This window comes from Dromiciops gliroides, chromosome 1, assembly GCF_019393635.1.
Source record: "Dromiciops gliroides isolate mDroGli1 chromosome 1, mDroGli1.pri, whole genome shotgun sequence".
Classification (NCBI taxonomy): domain Eukaryota; kingdom Metazoa; phylum Chordata; class Mammalia; order Microbiotheria; family Microbiotheriidae; genus Dromiciops; species Dromiciops gliroides.
In genome coordinates, this window is record NC_057861.1 from 621,538,132 (window position 1) to 621,558,668 (window position 20,537).

The 20,537-nt window shown below is 38.1% G+C and overlaps 1 protein-coding gene across 2 annotated transcripts in view; it reads left to right on the forward strand.

Moving 5' to 3' along the window:
- Positions 1 to 20,537, forward strand: part of ADCY9 (adenylate cyclase 9) — a 206,077-nt gene that overhangs the window by 161,780 nt on the left and 23,760 nt on the right. For both annotated transcript variants that reach the window (XM_043979127.1, XM_043979128.1), the window contains exons 6-8: positions 6,251 to 6,459; positions 16,049 to 16,208; positions 17,486 to 17,634. In XM_043979127.1, coding sequence (XP_043835062.1) covers positions 6,251 to 6,459; positions 16,049 to 16,208; positions 17,486 to 17,634 — 518 coding nt within the window. The remainder of the gene's footprint in view (positions 1 to 6,250; positions 6,460 to 16,048; positions 16,209 to 17,485; positions 17,635 to 20,537) is intronic.

The following is a 20,537-nucleotide window of genomic DNA, read 5'->3' on the forward strand; positions in this document are numbered from 1 at the left end:
TCATACCCCCAAGGAGCTGACATTTTATTTTGTGGAAACATGTCCACAGAAAAAGAAATACCAAACCAAAAGGAGATAAAATGTAATTTCAGAGTGCTCCTAGGGCACTAACAACTAGAAAGATCAAGGAAGGACTTGTACAGGAGTTGGCATTTAATTTGAATCATAGAAAAAGCAATGGATTCTAAGAGGTGAAAGTAAGGACGGGAATGCATTTGAGGTAGGGGAGTAACTTGTGCAAAGGCACTGAGATAGAAGATCAGATATTATAAGAAATAACAACAAGCACAGTTTTATTAGAACTTAGAGTACATGAAGGAGAGTAATACAGAATAAGCATGGATGGGTGGACTAGATTGATTATTGTGATGTATTTTAAATGACAAACAGAAAGGTTTTAATTTTGTCCTGAAGGCAATAGGAAGCCAGTGGAATTTCTTGAACAGATGTTTTAGGAATATCAGTTTGGCCAACTGTGTGGAGGCTTTATTGGAGGAGGAGGAGGGGCAGAAGACTGGAGGCCAAGAGAGCAATTAGTAAGCTATTGCAGTAGTCCAGGCTATATAAAACCAACAAAACAAACAGTTCTGAAAAGAATTGAAAACTATTAATAATATTTTTAAATTGCTCCAAATCATTAGTAATAATAGAAATGTAAATCAAAACAACTCTAAGGTTTCAAAAGATGACAAAAGATGGAAATAGGACTAAGGTGCATTCATATACTACTGGTGGAACTGTGAATTGGTCTAACCATTCTGGAAAATAATTTGGTAATTATGCTAAAAAGTTACTAAAATGTCCCTACTCTTTGACCCAGAAATCCTATTGCTAGGCATATACATCAAGAAAATCAAAGACAGAAAATTACTATACATCATATAAACCAAAATGTTCATAGAATCTTTTTTTTGTGGTTGCAAAGAACCAAAAATAAAAAAGATAGCCATTAATTAGAGAACAAATAAACTGTGGTACATGAATGTAATGAAATGTTACTTTGCTGTGAGAAATGACAAATATGAAGAATTCAGAAAAGTATGGAAAGACATGAACTAGGGTAAACAGAAGTAGTAAAATAGTAGATGCAATGACACTATAAACAGAAAAAACAAAATTTATATTACTTCTTTTCTTTCTCAATCTACTTTTAAAATAATGCCACATAAAGCCTTTTTGCCATCTACAAAGTTCTTATTCCCACTGCTTTAAGTGAAATTTTAAAGAATGTAATTTTAAGATATTCTTTAAGGCCAAATAGAACTTGTTTTTTTTTTCTTTGAAAATTCCTATCTGTGATTTAGTTTCCCTTTTATCCTTTCTACTTTCTAGCAGCTTCATAATAACTTAGGTTCATGTCCTGCCTATAACACAGACTGATTTTGTGAATATTGGCAATTCTTATCTTCTAAGTGCCCCCAAACAATTCCCTAAAACTATAAATTACAGTTATTTTGCTAGTGTTAATCTCTGGAGGAAATTTCCACACTTGAACTACCCAACTGATGAAATCACAGGTTTGTAACAAAAACAAAACAAAACAAAACAAAACAAAACAAAACAAAAAACCAACAACACAGGAAGGTAGTTGGGGCAAGTATTGGTGAGGGTTCTAGGTAAGTTCCCAAAAGGAGTGGTCCATTGCTCTGGGAGACTAGTTATACTAGGAAAACTTTAGGAACTTGAGGGATTTTGTACCCATTCAGGCCCTGACAGAACTATCTCTTCATTTTGTCCACTGTAAAATACTGACACCACCACCCAAGGCAAACTTGGAGAGCTACTGAACCAAAGGTCATAAAACCCAGGAGATCTGTATTATCCTAGTGGAGCAGAACAAGTTCTCCCACCACTACCACCAAGAGCCAAGGAAGCCTGGGAAGCCTTGAGCTAGACACTTAAAAGACGCTTGGCAGCAACCCTCCACTGGCACAACTAGCCCTTCTTAGAGCATCCCAGCTGTTGACACTGACCTCATCCCAGCTGCTAACTCATCTGGCCACTTCTGATTTCTTATTCCTGATACTTGTCCCTTCCTTCCCCTCCCTTTTCACATGCCAGTTCAGCTAGCCATGTCAACTCAGTTCCCTTTCTTTGACTTTTTCCCTGACCTGCTTACTCCCAGAAAGCATCGCTGCCCGTATTCCAGAACCTGCTTCTCTTATTTTGTCTCATTCAACCAAGTGTTCTGATTATTCAGTTTCACACCTACTCCCCTGAACACACTCCAGCCAAGTCTTTAATTTCTCAATATTCAAGTCTCTAGCCTACCTGCCTAATTTAAGAGGGATACAGGCCTGTGGACTCAAAGCTTCTCTTGATTCTGACCTACTCCTTCCCTAAAGATCCACAGCCAACTCCAGTCCTCACTTTGGGCCCCAGTTCCATTCTGGGCCACATCTCTGGCCTTTGTCTGTAACACAGGCCAGCTTTGGCAGTATCCTATCCCCATTTTACATATGAGGAAAATGATGCTTTCCTAAGGCCATTCAGCTATTAAGTTGCAGAGCCAGAACTAGAATTAAAGTTTTTTTACTCTAATTCAGTTCCCTATGTACCACACCATGGAAGATTCTAAAATCCTAACCAGTAGTATGTTTATTTGAAATAATATACAAGCAAAATTCTAGCATGACCCTATTATTAGTTTTAGCTTGAAATTGAGTTCATTTTAGCATTATACTATGAGCTTAAATATCCTACAGTGAAATTTAGTTATCACAATTTAATGAGGATTTTTGTTTCATATCATTTAGAGGTATTCTTCAAGAGGAAAGTAAGAGCCAATTATATAACTGAATGTGAAGAAATTTTGTTTTTCAGTATAAATATTACATTAAAATAACATTTACATTATTTTACTCATTCATTTGAAAATGTGGAAGTAAAATAAGTAAAGTAAAACCTATTGAAAATTCATGATGCATAAGGAAGTCAGTTTAAAACATGGAAGGGAATTCAGCAGAGTAATATCCTAGTTATGGGGCCTTGCAGAATAACATTTGAGGAGGGTGGTTCATTCCAGAGAAGAGGGTTATCTCTGGGTTGGAGGGACAGTCTAGCAGGATAACGATAGAATTCAAGATAAAAGACATTCTTTTGTCTAATGTTGAGGGAATTGGATTAGTGTTATAGAATGCACCTTATCTCATGAATTAAACTGACAGGTGCAGGATGGGCAACTGTCTTTTTGAGAAGTCTTTTTTATAACCTGGAGCCTGAATAAATTATTTATATAAATAAGTAGATGGAAAATTAAATAAAAGCATTTTAACTTGCATAATTTATTTGCATGTTATCCCTGTATTCCTTTCTCCATTAAAGTGCCTTAAAGATGTTAAGATCTTAATAACAGTTTGTTACATTAAACTGAATTTATAAGAATTCAACCTGATTTTGACAAAGCAAACCAACAAACTTGAATAAGAAACAAAATTCCTTGTTTAACAATCTACCTACTTTCCTGTTGATTATTAATTGTATCTTATTTTTTGTGATACTAAGTGAGCTCACTTTCATTCTTCCCCCAGTGGTATGAACCTGGAGGACTTGGTAAAGTCTTATGTCAAGAAATCACAAAGCCAAGAAGCTGTATCATTTGATCTGATTAGAAGGATTTTTTAAAATCACATTTTAGTATCCTTGGGATGACATTGTGGCAGATAGCCAATGAATATACATCAAAGAAGTAGTAGACCTTTTAGGCATCTATTTCCCTGTGTCTATTCCAACAGAATACCTCGGCCATGAGATCCCCTGGGCTGCTTATGGAATCCTAGGATTCCATAAATCCATAAAATCCATAAATCGTGGCCTGATTTATATTTAGGCAGTCTTTGGAGGTTCAGGGAAGTCCAAGAGGGTATTTCGGTTCCTGGAGTCCTGAGCCCTGAAAATTACACATAACTTCACTCTTTTATATGTGTATGTAAAAGTTTGTATATATGTGGGTGTATTTGTTCATATATTCATGTATACACAGGCATGTTTATATTTTACTTTATACATATATGCTAGAATTAGCATGAAATGTAGCAGAAACAGCACTGGATTTGTAAACAAAAAACTTAGGTTCAAATTCCAACTGCCTCTTACTATCATTCTAAGTTCAGACAAGTCATTGAATGTCTCTGCTTCCAAAGTGGTACTCACTCAAAGAGAAAGACCTTTAAAATTTTGATTTCCACATATGTTCCAAATATATCTCTTAGTTCATCTTTTACCTCTTTCAGAATCTTATAAGCATTAGTGGTTAGCCTGTGCTACCTAAAGTATGTAGATATAGATATAGATATATACATATAGATATAGATATAGTTATAAAAGTCTGAATGATACTTCAGTCACTATGGATTCAACTTCCACAAATCCAAATCTGCGATTTGGAAACCAGTAACATATTGTACATTTATTGTGCAATACCTCAGTGTAACTGCCTTTTCAAATACAGCTTATTAACTTTTTTTTTCACTTAAGGAGATGGTATATCTTAGGAAAAAGGGAACAATGCTAGGAATTAGGAGACATGGGTTCTGGTCTGAATCTTGCTATTTACTCTCTGAGCTTCATTTTCCAGCTCTATAAAATGAAGACTGGATTCTGTGGTCTGTCTCTTCTAGCTCTAGTAATCAAGTGCTCTTCTTTGACTTTAGAATATTTGTGAAAATGTATTGATTATAAAAGTTGGGGCAGTTAGGTGGCACAGTGGATAAAGCACCAGCCCTGGATTCAGGAGTACCTGAGTTCAAGTCCGGCCTCAGACACTTGACACTAGCTTTGTGACCCTGGGCAAGTCACTTAATCCTCATTGCCCCACAAAAAAATAAAATAAAATAAATTTTTTAAAATTATAAAAGTTGAAACTTGTTTATTAAATGAACAAACAGGAATATGTAATATAATCAGTGTAATGTGCCTATTGATCTAAATAAGCTTGCTCTTTTTGTCCACAAATGTGCTGTTCATAAAACCTAGGCAATAATAAAAATCAATATTATTTTTAATATGTGGTTTTTTACCTCCAAGAGATCTCATTTTAGAGGTGTGGCTTTACTATTGGTGGCATATTCTTCTAACAGTTCTCTAGGTCTGGTCTTCTCTCTTTACACTCTCTTGATAATCACATCAGCTTCCATAAGTTTAATAAGCATCTATATGCATATGATTGCTAAATGTATATTTATAAAGGCCTTATTTTTCTCCTGAACTATAGTCCTATGCCATCAATTTGCTTGTTGAACAGTCCACCTAATGTTCCATCGGCATCTCAAACTAGGATAACCCCTAATACTTAACATCTCTAACTAAACTCATTATCTTCTCCCCATCTAACTCCTCTTCCCAATTTTCTGGTTTATATGTAGGCTATCACCATCCTTCCAATAGTCTATGTTCTGCTAGTTGAAGCCTTATAGTTATCCTTGACTCTTTATCTCCTTCACTTCCCCTCCCCTATAGCCAATAGTTGCCATGTCTGGTTAATTGTCATCTGTCCCTTTCTTTCTATTCACATGGCCAGCACTGTAGTTCGAGCCCACATAAACTGTGATCTGTACTACTGCAATAGTTTCCTGATTGGTCTCTTTCCCTCTAGGCTCTCCTCTTTCCAATTCATCCTCCACACTGCTGCCATATTAATGTTCCTAAAGCACGGGCATTACTGTGCTGTTCCCTTGCTCAGTAGCTCCTTAGTGCCTGTAGGATAAAATAGAAATACCTCTAGGTTTGGCATTTAAAGCCTTTCACACTCTAACTCCAGCCTGTCTTTCTAGACTGCTTTCATATTATTCCCCATCATTTATTTCAGCCTAACTGACCTACTCGTTGTTTCTCAAACCTGGTATTTTACTTCCTGGCACCATGCCTTTACATAAACTATCCCCTTTTCCTGGAATCTTCTCCTTTCTCACCTTTGCCTTTGGACTCTCTAGCTCCTCAAGGTTAGCATAAGTACTGCCCCCTACATAAGGCCTTTTCTAATCCATCTCTGGTTGTTATTACTCCATACCCCTCCGAATTAGTTTAGATTTACTGTGTATATATTTTGTACTTCTTTACCTGTTGTGTTTCTCTAAAAGAATGTAAGCTTCTAAGCATAAGGACCATTTCGTTTTTATTGTTTCATGCCTTGTACATAATGTAACACTTGGTATATAGTAGATACTTAACATATACTTGTTGAATTGAAATTAATTGGAATGCAAGATCTATTCATGCTTCTCTTTCTTTTTCCTTCCTATATTCAAAACAGGTTATAAAAAATTCTCCTGTGAAGACATTTGCTAGTGCTACCTTCAGTTCTCTCCTGGATGTGTTTTTGTCAACAACAGTTTTCCTCATTCTGTCCATCACCTGCTTCCTAAAACATGGGACGGCTTCTGCCCCTCCCCCACCAACTGCAGTTGTGATTTTTATCATTGCCATTCTTTTGGAAGTGTTCTCTCTCATCGTCTCTATTAGGTAAAGAATGGGAACCTTAGAATGATGAATCTCTGTTGGGATTACATAGTACTACCTTTAAGAGGTGGGGACAGCTGGCATAGGGGATGGATTCTCTAATGACATTTTATCTAGGGAAAAGGGACCCTAAATGACTCTAGTCTTTTATGGTCAAGAGGGTATGCTACTTTGGAAAGGTATGTGCCTATCCGGATCAGGTACTTCCGAGAAAGAGAGGCTCCCCCTTCCTAACAGGTGGAGAATATCTCAATTGTGATAAGATTCTTGAAGATTTATGTTAGCAACTTGTTTTTGTTTTTGTTTTCAAGTACACACATTTATTTAGATTCCCATTAACTACAGCCATGGCTGCCAAGATATTTACAGTTAGGGATGGGGCAGTGAGTCTATACACAGGGGGACTCATCCAGTCTTGGGGCCCAGATGTGCCATTAGATAAGGGGAACCCTGACAGGGCATGGATCACCTGAGTAGAACAGGAGGGTGAGGGGGAACCCTTGCAGCATCTGGGAAAGGCCCTTGCCTTGAGTGAGAAGAACCAGGCTTGGTAGAGCCTGGCTGACCAACAGCACGAGGAGGGATCCTTCCTTCAGAAGGGGACACAGTTCCCAGGAGGAAGCCTGAGGCCACCGAGTTGTTCATGGGGTGCATAGCACAAAGGATAGGCCAAGGCTACAAGTAGAATTTGAGGGGGTGGAGAAAGAGCCCCCACCTTTGCTGAAAAGCTGCCCCTTATGAGAATCCAGGCTCTTTCCCCCCTACCCCCCTACTCCCTCTCATTGCTCAGGATGATTTGTAGTTGCCTAAAAGCATCCTGGAAGATAGTCAGGATGAGTGATGAAGGTTTCTGTCAGCCCCACTCCTACTCCAGCTTCCCCATGGAATAAGAGAGTGAGCACTGAGTCTTTGACTAAACATTCTGTTTCTTCAAGTTTGGTTTAGGCTGAAAAGAGGCCTCACACCATTTTTCTCAAGTAAGGAGTGAAGAAGAATGGCTTCTATAGCAGGGAGGGGGGTAGGGCTACTTCCCCCTGCTTGCCCACGGCTCTGGGAGGGACCAGGAGCCCTCGGGTGTCCCTGGCCTGGGCAGCAGCTCAGCAGCCCCTAAGCTTCTGGGAGAGCTCCCAGAGCCTCCTGAGCTTTCCAAGGCAGCAGGAGCAGAGGCAGAGCTCGCTTGTTTTCCTGGAACTCAGATGATTTACTTTCGAAGATGGGAAATGTCACAGGCATCATCACGTTCCACCCCCTACCCACCTTAGCAGACCGTATTTACTAGGAGCTAGCAACTTGTTTAAAGAGGAGGGAAAAAAATAAAGAGAAGGAAAAAGATCAGTGACAGTTTTCCTTAGTAACTATAATTGACTAGAGAGAGTGCCCCCTGAACAAGTTCTAAGGTCCTTGGCCAGTGAAAGATGGAGTCTTTTTAAGGGTCATACTTTCTGTCTGCAGTAGGATAGGACTTCTGCTATGATGGAGAGTGTGAACTAAGAAACTAGACTAAGGGTCTCCATGCCTGGAGAAAATTGCATCGTGAATCAGGGAGCTTGATCGGGGTGTCCATTCAGCATGATTTAAAGAGAAGAAAACCTGAAATTGAGCTAAGTAGTCACATACAGAATAGTCACTAGATGTTGCTCATGGTGGGCAGTTAGAATATAAATTATGACAATACTATATGGCTAATTTGCATACTCAGTGGGCATATAAGCAATCCCCCACGTGGAGAGAGAACAATGGAGCTTGAACATTAACAATAGCTAAGAATCCTATTTTTCACATAAAAAAATGAATATTTCCTCATTGTAAGGGTGGCCACTTTAATCAGCTGTGGTAATCATAGCTTATGCTAAATCATAGCTTTGTCTTTGAGAGTAACCAGACATTGCTATCTGTGCCCAGGATTCAACCTCCAGAATCATCTTTTGTCCAATAAATTGAAAAAAATGTATAAGATATTTGGCAATGTATTATATTAATTTCATTGTTTATATAAAGGATAATTATATCATTGAATAAGGAAATAATGTTTCCAATCAAAATTTGAACTGGTGGTGTAGGGGGTTTTTTTGCTCTATTTCCCCTATGCCATCAACAGGAATAGTACAGGTTGTTTTAAGAAAATACATTGAGATATTGTTGTGATTTTAATTATGTTTTTAAAAGTTAACTATGATAATGTCATTTTTATGGTATTGTTGATATTTAAGTGGTCAGGGATATAAAATTCATTGATAACTCAAATTCATAATTCTAAGGAACTTTTAGAAATCATCTAATCAGTTCCTTACTCCTAAGTACTTATTCTTTTATGAAAAAATATTAGGATTATGGGTTATAGATTGGATATTTGATGTTCAGTTGTATCCAACTTTCCTGTGACCCCATTTTGGGGTTTTCTTGGCAAAGATACTGGAGCAATTTGTCATTTCCTTCTCCAGCTTATCTTACAGAGTGAACTGTCTTACCCAGGATCACACAGCTAGTAAGTGTGTGAAGCCTGATTTGAACTCATGAAAATGAGTCTTCCTAATTTCCAGGCTCAGTGCTCTATCCACAGCACTACCTAGCCGCCCAGATTTGGAGATGGAAGGGACCTTTTAGGTCCTCTAATCCAATTCCTTCATTTTATAGGTCACTCAGGTATTTAAGTACCATTGACAGGATTTGAATTTATCTTTTATTATGAAGGAAATAGGGAGCCCCTGGAGTTTATCAAGTAGGGGAGAACACGGTTAGATTTGGACATCAGGAACATCAAAATGGCAGCAATGTAAAAGAAGGGAGGGCTTACCTTGAGGAAGGATGACCAGATATGGTTTCTTAGATTAGTAATAAAAAATTTTGCATGAGGTAAAGAAGAAGCCTTTCTGCTGTCTAAATGAATTCCTGATTCTCCCCTTCAGACCAATAAATATGGGATTCCCTAGAAATAGAGAATGCGAGGCATGAACTCTTCTTTTCTCTCCTTTACCTAGATGCAAAGTGGTGGGGATAATTTAGCTTTCCTGTTGGAAGTATACTCTAGATGCATGACTCCCAGTTAGATATCCCCCTCTCTCTAAAGAGCATACCCTTATCCTATATGAAAATTACCAGAGTTGTGTTCTGACTGGCTTTATTTTATACTTTTGTACTCACTCTTTTTACTATACATTAGAGCAGAGTAGGGCAAACACTCAACAGGTAAGAAGGAAGGAAGATGGGAAGAACTTTTTTTAATATGTTATTTATTTCATTAAATATTTCTTGGGGTAGCTAAGTGGTGCAGTGGATGAAGCACTGGCCCTAGATTCAGGAGTACCTGAGTTCAAATCCAACCTCAGACACTTGACACTTACTAGCTGTGAGACCCTAGGCAAGTCACTTAACCCCCATTGCCCTGGCCAAAAAAAATATTTCTTGATTACATGTAAAAATTTTAATATTTATTTTTTTAAAATTTGAGTTCTAAATTCTTTCCCTCCTTCTCACCCCTCCCCTACTTCAAGAAGGCAAGCATTCTATATTTTATACATGTGAAATTATGCAAAACATTTCCATATTAGCCATGTTGCAAAAGAAAACATACATACATAAACAAGAAAAATAAAGAAAGTTTTTAAAAAGTATGCTTTAATCCACACTCAGAATTCGTCAGTTCTCTCTGGAAGCAGATAGCATTTTTCATTATGGTTCCTTTGGAATTGTTTTGGATCATTGTATTGATCAGAGAAGATAAGTCTTTCATAATTGATCATTATTACAATATTGTTATTACTGTGTACAATGTTCTGGTTCTGCTCCCTTCACTCCGCATCAACTCATAAGTCTTCCCAGGTGTGTTTTTTCTTTTTTTTTTCTGGGGCAGTGGGAGTTAAGTGACTTGCCCAGGGTCACACAGCTAGTGTCAAGTATCTGAGGCCGAATTTGAACTCAGGTCCTCCTGAGTCCAGGGCTGGTGCTTTATCCACTGCGCCACCTAGCTGCCCCGCCCCCAGGTTTTTTTAAAAAACCATCTGTGCTTGTTATTTCTTTTTTTTCTTTTTTTTTTTTTTGCAGGGCAATGGGGGTTAAGTGACTTGCCCAGAGTCACACAGCTAGTAAGTGTCAAGTGTCTGAGGCCGGATTTGAACTCAGGTACTCCTGAATCCAGGGCCGGTGCTTTATCCACTGTGCCACCTAGCTGCTCCCGCTTATTATTTCTTATAGCACAAGAGTAATCCATTACAATCATATACCATAACTTGTTCAGCCACTCCCTAACTTATTGCTGTTCCCTCAATTTCTAATTGTTTGCCACCACAAAAAGAACTACTATCAATATTTTTTTTTTAAACAAATAGGTCTTTTTCCTTTTTTAAAAAAATCTCTTTGGGATACAGACCGAGTAGTGGTATTGCTGAGTCAGAGAGTATGTACAGTTTTATAGCCCTTTGGGCATACTTCCAAATTGTTCTCTAGAATGGTTGGACCAGTTCAGAACTCTACCAATAGTGAATCAGTGTCCCAATTTCCCCACATTTTCTCTCCAACATTTGTCATTTTCTTTTTCTAACATGTTAGCCAATCTGATGGGTGTGAGGTAGTATCTCGGAATTGTTTTCACTGAAGCAAGGACTTCTTAAGAACCTACTATGTAAAAGTCACTTTACAAATATCTTATTTGAATTAAGAGTTGGCACAGTGGATGAAATGCTGGGCCTGGAGTCAGAGACACCTGATTTCAAATATCTTATTCGAGCCTCACAAGGACTCTGTGAGGTAGATGTTATTGTTATCCCCATTTTACATTTGAAGAAACTGAGATAAACAGTGGTTAAGTGGCTTGCCCAGAGTCACACAGCTCTTAGTGTCAGAGGTCAGATTTTATTTTTTTTTCCCAGAGTCAGATTTTAACTCATGTCTTTCTGACTCCAGGCCCAACACTCTATCCACTGCACTACTAGCCTTTTACTAGAGCAAAACCATGAAGGGTTTGTTCAAGGTCAGAAAGTTAAGAGGGGACATCCCACCATCTAGCTGCTATCCTGTCCTATAAGTCCAGGTGGTAGCCAGAGCCTTCTCCCCCTTCAGCATTGTAGAAACTTTGAGTTGACTTAGGCTACCACTTGCCTCCCTAAGCCACACCCCAAATGAGACTCTCCACTTTCCCTCCAATCCTGGCAATTGTTCCGGGCATAAAAATGGCTAGTTACATGAGGCTAATAGAGGAACAATTATTTATAAAAACTCATATTTAGTAGACTAAATTGTTCCCTTTTACTAAATGATTCTAGAGGAATGATTTACATGGCCTATATATCTTTTTTTTAATCTACTTTTTCCTTGATATAAATTGCCCTCCAACAAGCTAGGGTTGAGGTTTTCAGAATAGTGCCACTGACCTTAGAGCTACCTTATGAAAGTATTGTATTCAATCCAGGAGATACTTTATTATCAGCTATTATATTTCTTTTCTTTATTTCTTTTTTTCTTTTTGGTGGGGCAGTGAGGGTCAAGTGACTTGCCCAGAGTCGCACAGCTAGTAAGTGTCAACTGTATGAGGCTGGATTTGAACTCAGGTCCTCCTGAATCTAGGGCCGGTGCTTTATCTACTGCGCCACCTAGCTGCCCCTAGCTATTATACTTCTTACTTCCATTTTATTGGGAAGCCTTAAAAACAATTTTCGGGTCATCATCAAGGCTACCTTCCCCCCCCCCCCGCCGCCCCAACCCCCAGTGCTAAGACAAACATAAATCTTACTAGACAGATTGATGTGTCATAGGACTTTGGCCAAAATACTAAATACAAGGAGCATTGTAGTACAGGTGTTAATTAGTCAGATCCAGTGAGAAAAGCTAGTCATATTAGAAGCAGGTAAAGGCAGGAACTACCAGTATGTATGTATAGATACCTACATAATATTTACATTTCCCTCTATTATGAGACAAGGACATTGTGAAAATTTCTGTACCTATTTTCCCTTAATTATGTCACCTATCAAACAGACTAATATGAAGCATGATAGTTTTTATAGTTTTATTAGAAGGTATATTTTACACTGTGAAGAATTTTTGTCAGCTTAAAGTAACAGACAAGATATGTTACTTGATTTCATACCTGTAATAATAGACTCATAGATATAAAGCGGGGGAGGACTTTAGAGGGTATTTATTCTAACCCCATAATTTTACAGATGAGGAAACTGAGGTGCAGAAAGATTAAATTATTTGCCCGTCCACACTGCCTTTATCAAGTGGCCTTGTTCCTGATTTTGTAAAATTTAATTTTTCATTCAAAATCCAACTTAACTGGAAAATTTTCTAAAATTGAGCTGTTAGCGCCATCTTTTGGTCCAATGATTGTGTTACTGATCCCTTTGCTAATACAATAGTCAAAAGTAAACTCAGTACAAATAGGTGCCTCGATATTTGGATCCTATACCATGACTTTCTGTCTCAACTAAATCCATCTCACATGAAGCTTGGGCTGAACTTAAAATACAAAATTCTCAGTCTGGCATTTAAACCTTCAGTAACATTGCTTCAACTTCCCTTTCCCAATGTATCTCCTATTACTTCCCAAACTGACTTGCTGGCAGTTGCCTGAACTTGATATTCCATATCCTGTCTCTGTGCCTTCTGTCCTGTATGCCTAGGATTTGTTTCCTGATTCACTTCTACCTCTTAGAATCAATCCCTAGCTTCCTTCAAGGCTCAGTTCAGATGCTATTTCCTATGTACAGCTTTCCCTTCTCTCCTCAATAGTTAGTTCTTTCTTGTTCTTTAAATCACCTTGAATTTATCTGTGTATATGTTGTATTACTTTCCACTCACTTCTCAGGCTCTGTTTGTTTTCCCATCCTGATCTCTGACTGAAGCTGCTCTCTCGAAGGTTGCCAACAATCTCTTTAACTGCTAAATCCAGTAGCTTTTTCCCAGTCTTCATCCTACTTGACCCCTCTGCAGCTTTTGACACTGAAAATCATCCAGGATATTTTCTCTTCTCTTGGCTTCTAGTTAGGTGGTTGTTCCCCTGCAGTTATTCGAGATCATGGATATTCTAAACAAACAAGATTGTAGTCTATGGAACATTTAAGACCTTTAGAGGAGGAAATTTTATAATTTTCCTCAACCTCTTCCAAGTCAATAAATCTTATGGAATTATTAGAAAGATTACAGAATCTCGGAGTTGGATGGTACCTCAGAGGCCAAATAATCCAGTCTGAAGGTGTGGGTATGGTCCAATCAGGGCACAGTCCGGTGAGACTGGACTTGACTCTTTCATCCTTTGCATCGCACATTTCACATAGCCTAGCTTTGAGGATTCACTTTCTATTCAGTCACTGCTCATAGGTTTCCATTCTTCCTCTGAAACTCACTTTGATCAGTCAGAATTAATCATGTGATATTGGAGCAACATTTACTCAAAATAACTACGAGAGATAATAGATAAGACTCAAGCAGCAAACACTCTTGCCACCCACTTTCCAAATTGTAACCTTCCAAACTTCCAGAGAACAAATACTTCTTTCAGACCCACACTGTAACTAATAGAACAGGAAAAACAGGCTTGAGTCTTCTCTTGGCACTCCCCAGGCTGATATATAAGACCAGCAAACAGGATTTTAAAGTAACATCCACAGTAGCAGCCTTGGGTTTGCTGAGTTTCTTGGCTTTGGGACTAAATGAACACAGAAACCCCAGGCCACATTCTTACCATCATCAGTGAGTTCCAAATGGAACCACAGAAACCCTATCTCTAGAAAGTGCTGCTTCTTAGAAACCAAAGACTCAGGAGTCTCAGACTGGGTCCCTCTTCATCTTCTGGCATCCCTCTTTACCATTTATCTTTTCCAATCTCCCTAGCTCTCTTTTCATCTCTGCCTCATCTCTCACAAGATCTCTGCCTAACCTCTTGGGGTATATGAGGTATTCAGGGAGGACTAGCACCTCTGGTGTGAGGGTGAGCCCTTTTTAGGGTTGCTCATGCACCTTTGGTGTCCACTTGTCACTCAACCCTCACCTGTGGCTCCAAGAAGCTATAGCAAGTGCAGCAGCCAGGAAAATTGTCTTAGTAGACAAAGCCGGATTAAGGGTAACCCGCAAGTCTTCCAACCTGTCAGTGAGGTAGGGGAATGTCTGCCCAAAGTGTGTGAAGACTTCCTGTCAGAATGGGAAGATGAGAACAATTTGTTCCAATGGCCATTAAGGCAGCTGAAATAGGCACTATGGAGCGCTTAGAGCTTGGTCAGACACTGAAGGTGCCACAGTCATCCACTGCATCCCGGGCCGTTGCCAGTCAACTTGACTTTTGTCTTGTCCTTGGACTTTGATGACTCTGAAAGAGAGAGTGAGGCTGATGACTTTGTGCAACTCTGCCTCACTTAAATACAATTCATGCCTGAGTCAAGACATTACACCATGATGTCATTGGTCCTCTTTGAAAACTAAGGAAAAACAACAGCAGCCTAGCCTCTTACTTGGCTTGCTGCAATTGCCCATTGCCAAACACCTATGGGAACTCTGAAGAGGGCCTTTATATCATCATGATGTATGCCATTTATAAGTGTTCTTTGGCTTTCAAAGCACTTTACAGAGCCTTTTGCTCTGCTACAATATCAACCTATTTTCTTCTGTTGTATCATCAAAGGAGCATTGGAATAGGTACCTATTATTTTCTGAACTCTTTCTGTTCTTAAAAGTGATCATTAAAGCATGATTCAGCCTTGTCTTCATATTGAATAATCCCATTTCCATTGGTCTTCCTTGTTCTCAGATAGCTTACCTTTAAACTTATTGGTAGTTTTGCTTTGGGCCTTTTTATAAGGTCTCCACATCCATTTTGTACTGTGGAAACTAAAAGTTGATACTGTTCTTTAGCAAGGATCAGACCAATGCTGAATATATAGAAAAATTATCACATAGTTTTTATATTTTATATTTCTATCTTCATAGAATTTCAATAATTCAAGGATTTATAATTTCATTGTGGATATTTACATCACTGATTGTCAGGCTATAGAGGGCTTTGAGTGTCAAGCAAAGAAGTGTGAACCTTATTCAGCAGGCAATACTGAAGGAGTCACTGATTTTTATTTTTAGTGAAGAAATAACCAGATCTATGCATGTGGCATAACCAGATCTATACATAAGGAGGATTAGTCTGGCAGTGGTATGAGGGGTAGATTGACAAGGAGAAAAAATGGAGGTACAAAAATCTATCAAGAGGCTTTAGGAATAGTTGAGGCTTTTCCTATAGCAGCGGCAGTAGAAATAGAGAAAAAGGGACAGAGGAAAGGGATATTACAGAATAAGAAAACAATTTCAAACAACTCTCATTCAACATAAATTAATATCTGCTGCATGTGTCATGAATGCAGATTGACTATTCAAATCGGTAATTTTATGTTCACCATTTCCATTGTTGACTCAGTAAATAAACTTTGTTCATTCTATCAAGTTTTCAGCATTTTAGTTGGACAATTTCTCTGTTGTCCAATTTATTTGCTACATAACCTATCTAACATATATACATGAATATATTTTTAAGACTGACCTACACGTAGGAAAATAGTGTTTGGTATGCATGTTAAAATTTTGAATTACTTAATGACTTTATTTGTTACAGAATGGCATTTTTCCTTGAGGAGGTAATGACTTGTACTAAGCACCTGCTGGAGGTGATAGCTGGTTGGCTACCTCGGCATTTCATTGGCGCGATTCTGGTCTCACTCCCGGCCCTTGCAGTTTATTCACATTTTACCTCTGAATTTGAAACAAACATACATGTAAGTCAATTACTATGCTTGTGTATCTCAGTAGCTGTCTTCTGTTGGGACTTCTATTATCTTTTCATCTATAAGCTTGAGGCTACTTTGGGCATTCTTTTAGATATTAAGAGCCAAGGAAGGAAGGACAGAAGGAAGGGGAGAGAGAGAGAGAGAGAGAGGAAGGGAGGGAGGGGGGAAGAGGGAAGAGGAAAGAGGGAGGAAGGAAAAAGGGAAGGAAGGAAAGAAAGAAGCAAGTAAGGAAGGACTCATTAAATAAATGGTCACTTTTAAAAAGCAAACTTATAACCAAGATAGAGATCTAGGGATAAAAATTCAGCTTCTATCCTTGTGATATAGTGCTCATTAAATTCTGTTAACTAATTGACTTACAAATTCTACTTCAGCACTATGTATATCTCTAGTGCAAGCTAATGTAAAATGAGTATCTAAGGAGCTGATTGCATTTTCATGCTTTCAGACCCAAATTTTATTTTGGTTTATTCACAGCAGGGTGCTTTAAGGAAAAGCATTATGATTATATAGTGGCAACCTTCAAATGATGGTGTTTACAACTTTTTTTTTCCTTTGCATCAGCATAAGCTTTGGAGTATCTTGGGAAATGATTTAAACTTTTCATTTTAAACTTGTTTAAAATTCTAGGTAATGAATTTCATGATAAAAGATCTGTCTGTGAGTCTGTTTGACTCACTAAGTATAAAAATAACAGCTTCTTTTAGCAACTTTAATCTAAAACTTAATATATCAGTATTGAACAAAAAACTTTAAAAATATTTAATAACAGAATATAATCTTGTCAAAATGTGTTAGAGAAGTATACTGAGAGAGTAAAATGAAGATAAATTAATGTGGACCAGCTTCATCAGGGACTGGTACTTGAAGTTTGAATAGTTAGTTGAATAACTAGCAGCAAGCTGGGAAAGATGATGTGGTAAGAGCATGAATAAAGATTTAGCAACAGAGAGTGTCTGGTATAGTAAAAAGAGCACTAAAGTGGAAGCCAAAGACCTGGGTTCTAATCGCATCTGTGCCATTAATTGGCTATATGATCTTGGGCAAATCATTTCCTCTCTTGGCCTGTTTTCTTTATTGTAAAATAACTTCTGAGGCCCATTCTTACTCTAAGGCTCTGTGTTGTCATTTGGCTTTCTACTATGTAACTTTTCAGGAGAACTGCGTTTATTTCACATAATAATATTAACTAAATAATATTACTCAATTAAACTCTATTGAAATTTTGAGTTAAATTTGAAATTGTTTTTTTCTTCTCATTGCAGTATACCATGTTTATGTGCTCTGCAATTCTGATCACCATTGTGCAATACTGTAATTTTTGCCAGCTAAGTTTCTGGATGAGATCATCATTAGCAACAATTGTTGGAGTTGTGCTTGTCATTTTACTCTATGTCTCTTTGTGTCCTGACAGGTAAGTTATGGCTGTGTCAGATCAAAGCAATCAGTAAAACAAAATTGCCTGCAGTGCCAACTGTTGCTTCTGAAGTAACTCTTAATTCAGCAGAACCCTAAGTACGGGACACTACATATAATGTCAAACTTGTTCAGTATGTAGGTTGGTTTTACCGAACTGTTTTTTTCCCCTCTTTTTTATTCTTTGTTTTAAGCACTCTCTGAAAGTGAAGAAGAAAGAATATTTTGGAAAATGCACATGATATAAAAATAAAATATATCAATAAAAATTGCAGACCAAATCTGTTTAATAATATTTGCATCAGTTGTCCATGTTCTCTTATATCACCTGATGATTCCATTGTTAGAACTTACCCTGAGAGTGTTGTAAATATATATGTGTATACACACACACACACACACACACACACACATACACATATATATTTTAAGATTTTCATTACAGCATTATTGCCATTGGGGGAAAAAAGGAAGCTACTTAAGTCCAACAGTGAAGAAAAGATTAAATAAACTGTGGTACAGGTCTTTTTAGCAGATACCATTCATTCTTTTATATATCCATGGCTGAACTGCATTTTAAACATAGGGCCCTTGAAGAATCTCTGTTTATTGTCCTCCAACATTAACTGATGCTGTTAGTTCATAGACTCATAGATTTAGAACTCAAAGGAATCTTTGAGATCATTGAATCCAGTTCTTTCATTTTGTAGATGAGGAAACTGAGTCCCAGAGATGTTAAGTGATTTGCCCAAAGTCACACAGCAAATGAAAGATCTGAAATTCAAATCCGGCCTCTAACTCTAAATCCTAAGCTCTTTCCACTGTTCCATGCTGCCACTCTGTTCAAATGGGAAATCGTGCAATAGAGCTGACAGTTGAGACTTCCAAATGTCCTTCCAAATGGAGCAAAGCCTGGTTTAGCCCATCCACTCTAATTCTGTCCCTACTGCCTATCTCAATATAGTCTCTCTTTTTAAAAATATTTTCTTTTCCCCCATTTATTTAGAATTTTATTTTTTCACCCAATTACATAGAAAAATGATTTTAATGTCAATTTTTTAAACTTTGTGTTCCAAATTCTCCTCCTCCCTCCTGTAACGACTGGAATGACGCCGCCTGCTGGAGACTTACTGTAGAAGAGTTCTGCCCATGAAGCGAAGGTCTTTGAGGGCAAGACCAGGAGTCTTTTCTTTGGCGTCAGGAAGTGACGCGGGCTAGTGGAAGGAGGAAGAAAGAGACTGGCGCTCAGTTTCACGCTCTTTCCTTTGGACTCTGGTGGAGAGCGGAGCTAGAAATGTGCTCTCCCTTTAATAGATAGGAATCTAGGCCTTTCTCTCTCTCTTTACCAAATTCTTATTCTCCTTAATAAATGCTTAAAAGCCTAACTCTTGCTAAAGCTTATAATTTATTGGCGACCACTCATTAGATATTTTAGACAGACTAGCTAGAATTTTAGCCCTTAACACTACCCCCCCCCACTCTAAGAACACAAGCAACTCAACATGCAAAACACTAGTCAGGTTGTAAACAAAAACAGACGAAAAAGAAACTAAAAAAAAATGCTTCAGTCTAAATTCAGATACCATCAGTTCTTTCTCTGGAGAGGGATCACATTTTTTATAAGTCCTTCAGAGTTGTCTTGAATCATTTCATTATTGCATTGCTGAGAATAGCCAAGACATTCACAGCGGATCATCTCACAATATTGCTGTTCAATATAGTCTCTTACTGGTCAGTGGACAAAAGAAGTGGGACTTCTGGTAAAAAGGAGTGGAGTCACAGCTTTATTCCTGCTCTAAGCCAACTTGCAACTTTTTCTGTGCTATCTTCTGCCTTATCTGATCCCTACCTGGTCTGTCTTCTCTAAGGAGAGGATAGAAATCCCCAAAGAGGGGCAGCTAGGTGGCGCAGTGGATAAAGCACCGGCCCTGGAGTCAGGAGTACCTGAGTTCAAATCCGGCCTTGGACACTTAACACATACTAGCTGTGTGACCCTGGGCAAGTCACTTAACCCCAATTGCCTCACTAAAAAAAAAAAAAAAAAAGAAATCCCCAAAGAGAATCAGAGAATCTCAAAACTGGCAGGAATCTAAAAGATAATATAATCTAACTCTTACTTAGAGCATGTCTCCTCTGTGACATTGCTAACAAACCTCTACTTGTAGACCCCCCAGTGACTGGGGATTCTTTATACATCAGCCCATTACTGGACAGCTGTAATTTAGCTGGGATCAGTCAAGAAGTTTTTTCTTGTATTGAGTCAAAAATTTCTCTCTCCATAATTCCTGCCAATTCTGACCTCTAGGGGTAAGCAAGCAAAATAAGTTTACTCCCTCCTCCATTATCTTTCACATGTGACTTCTTTTCAATGAGAAGCAGCATGAGGTAATGGAAAAAGAACTGGCATTAGGATATTAAACATCTAGGTTCTGGTACATTCTCTGCTACTGGCTACCTATGACACCTTGAGCAAGTCACTTTTTCTTTCTAAGCCAACGAACGTTAAACAAGATCAGAGGCATCAAACTCCTGAGTTCTGTCAGAACCAAATTAAAACATAATTGGAAAATGTTTAGCAAAATAAATAAAAATACAAGGAAACATAGGTAATGTTAATTTGTGGTTTTCTAAGTCAGTATACGACCTGCAGGGATTTGTTTCTATTTGAATTTGATACCACCGAACTAGATGATCTCTAAGTTTCCTTCCTATGATCCTGTGATCTATGTGCATATTTGAAGCACTAGCATACTTTCTTAGCAGGCAGTTAATAAATATTTGTTGACTTGAAGTCAGGCATTTTTTTTTTTTGCATTTCAACCTGCACTGCCTCAAAAATACTTCTTCTGCAACTCAGAGTTCCCCACCAGGCCCTCCCCCCATCCCAATATTTCTAGTAGC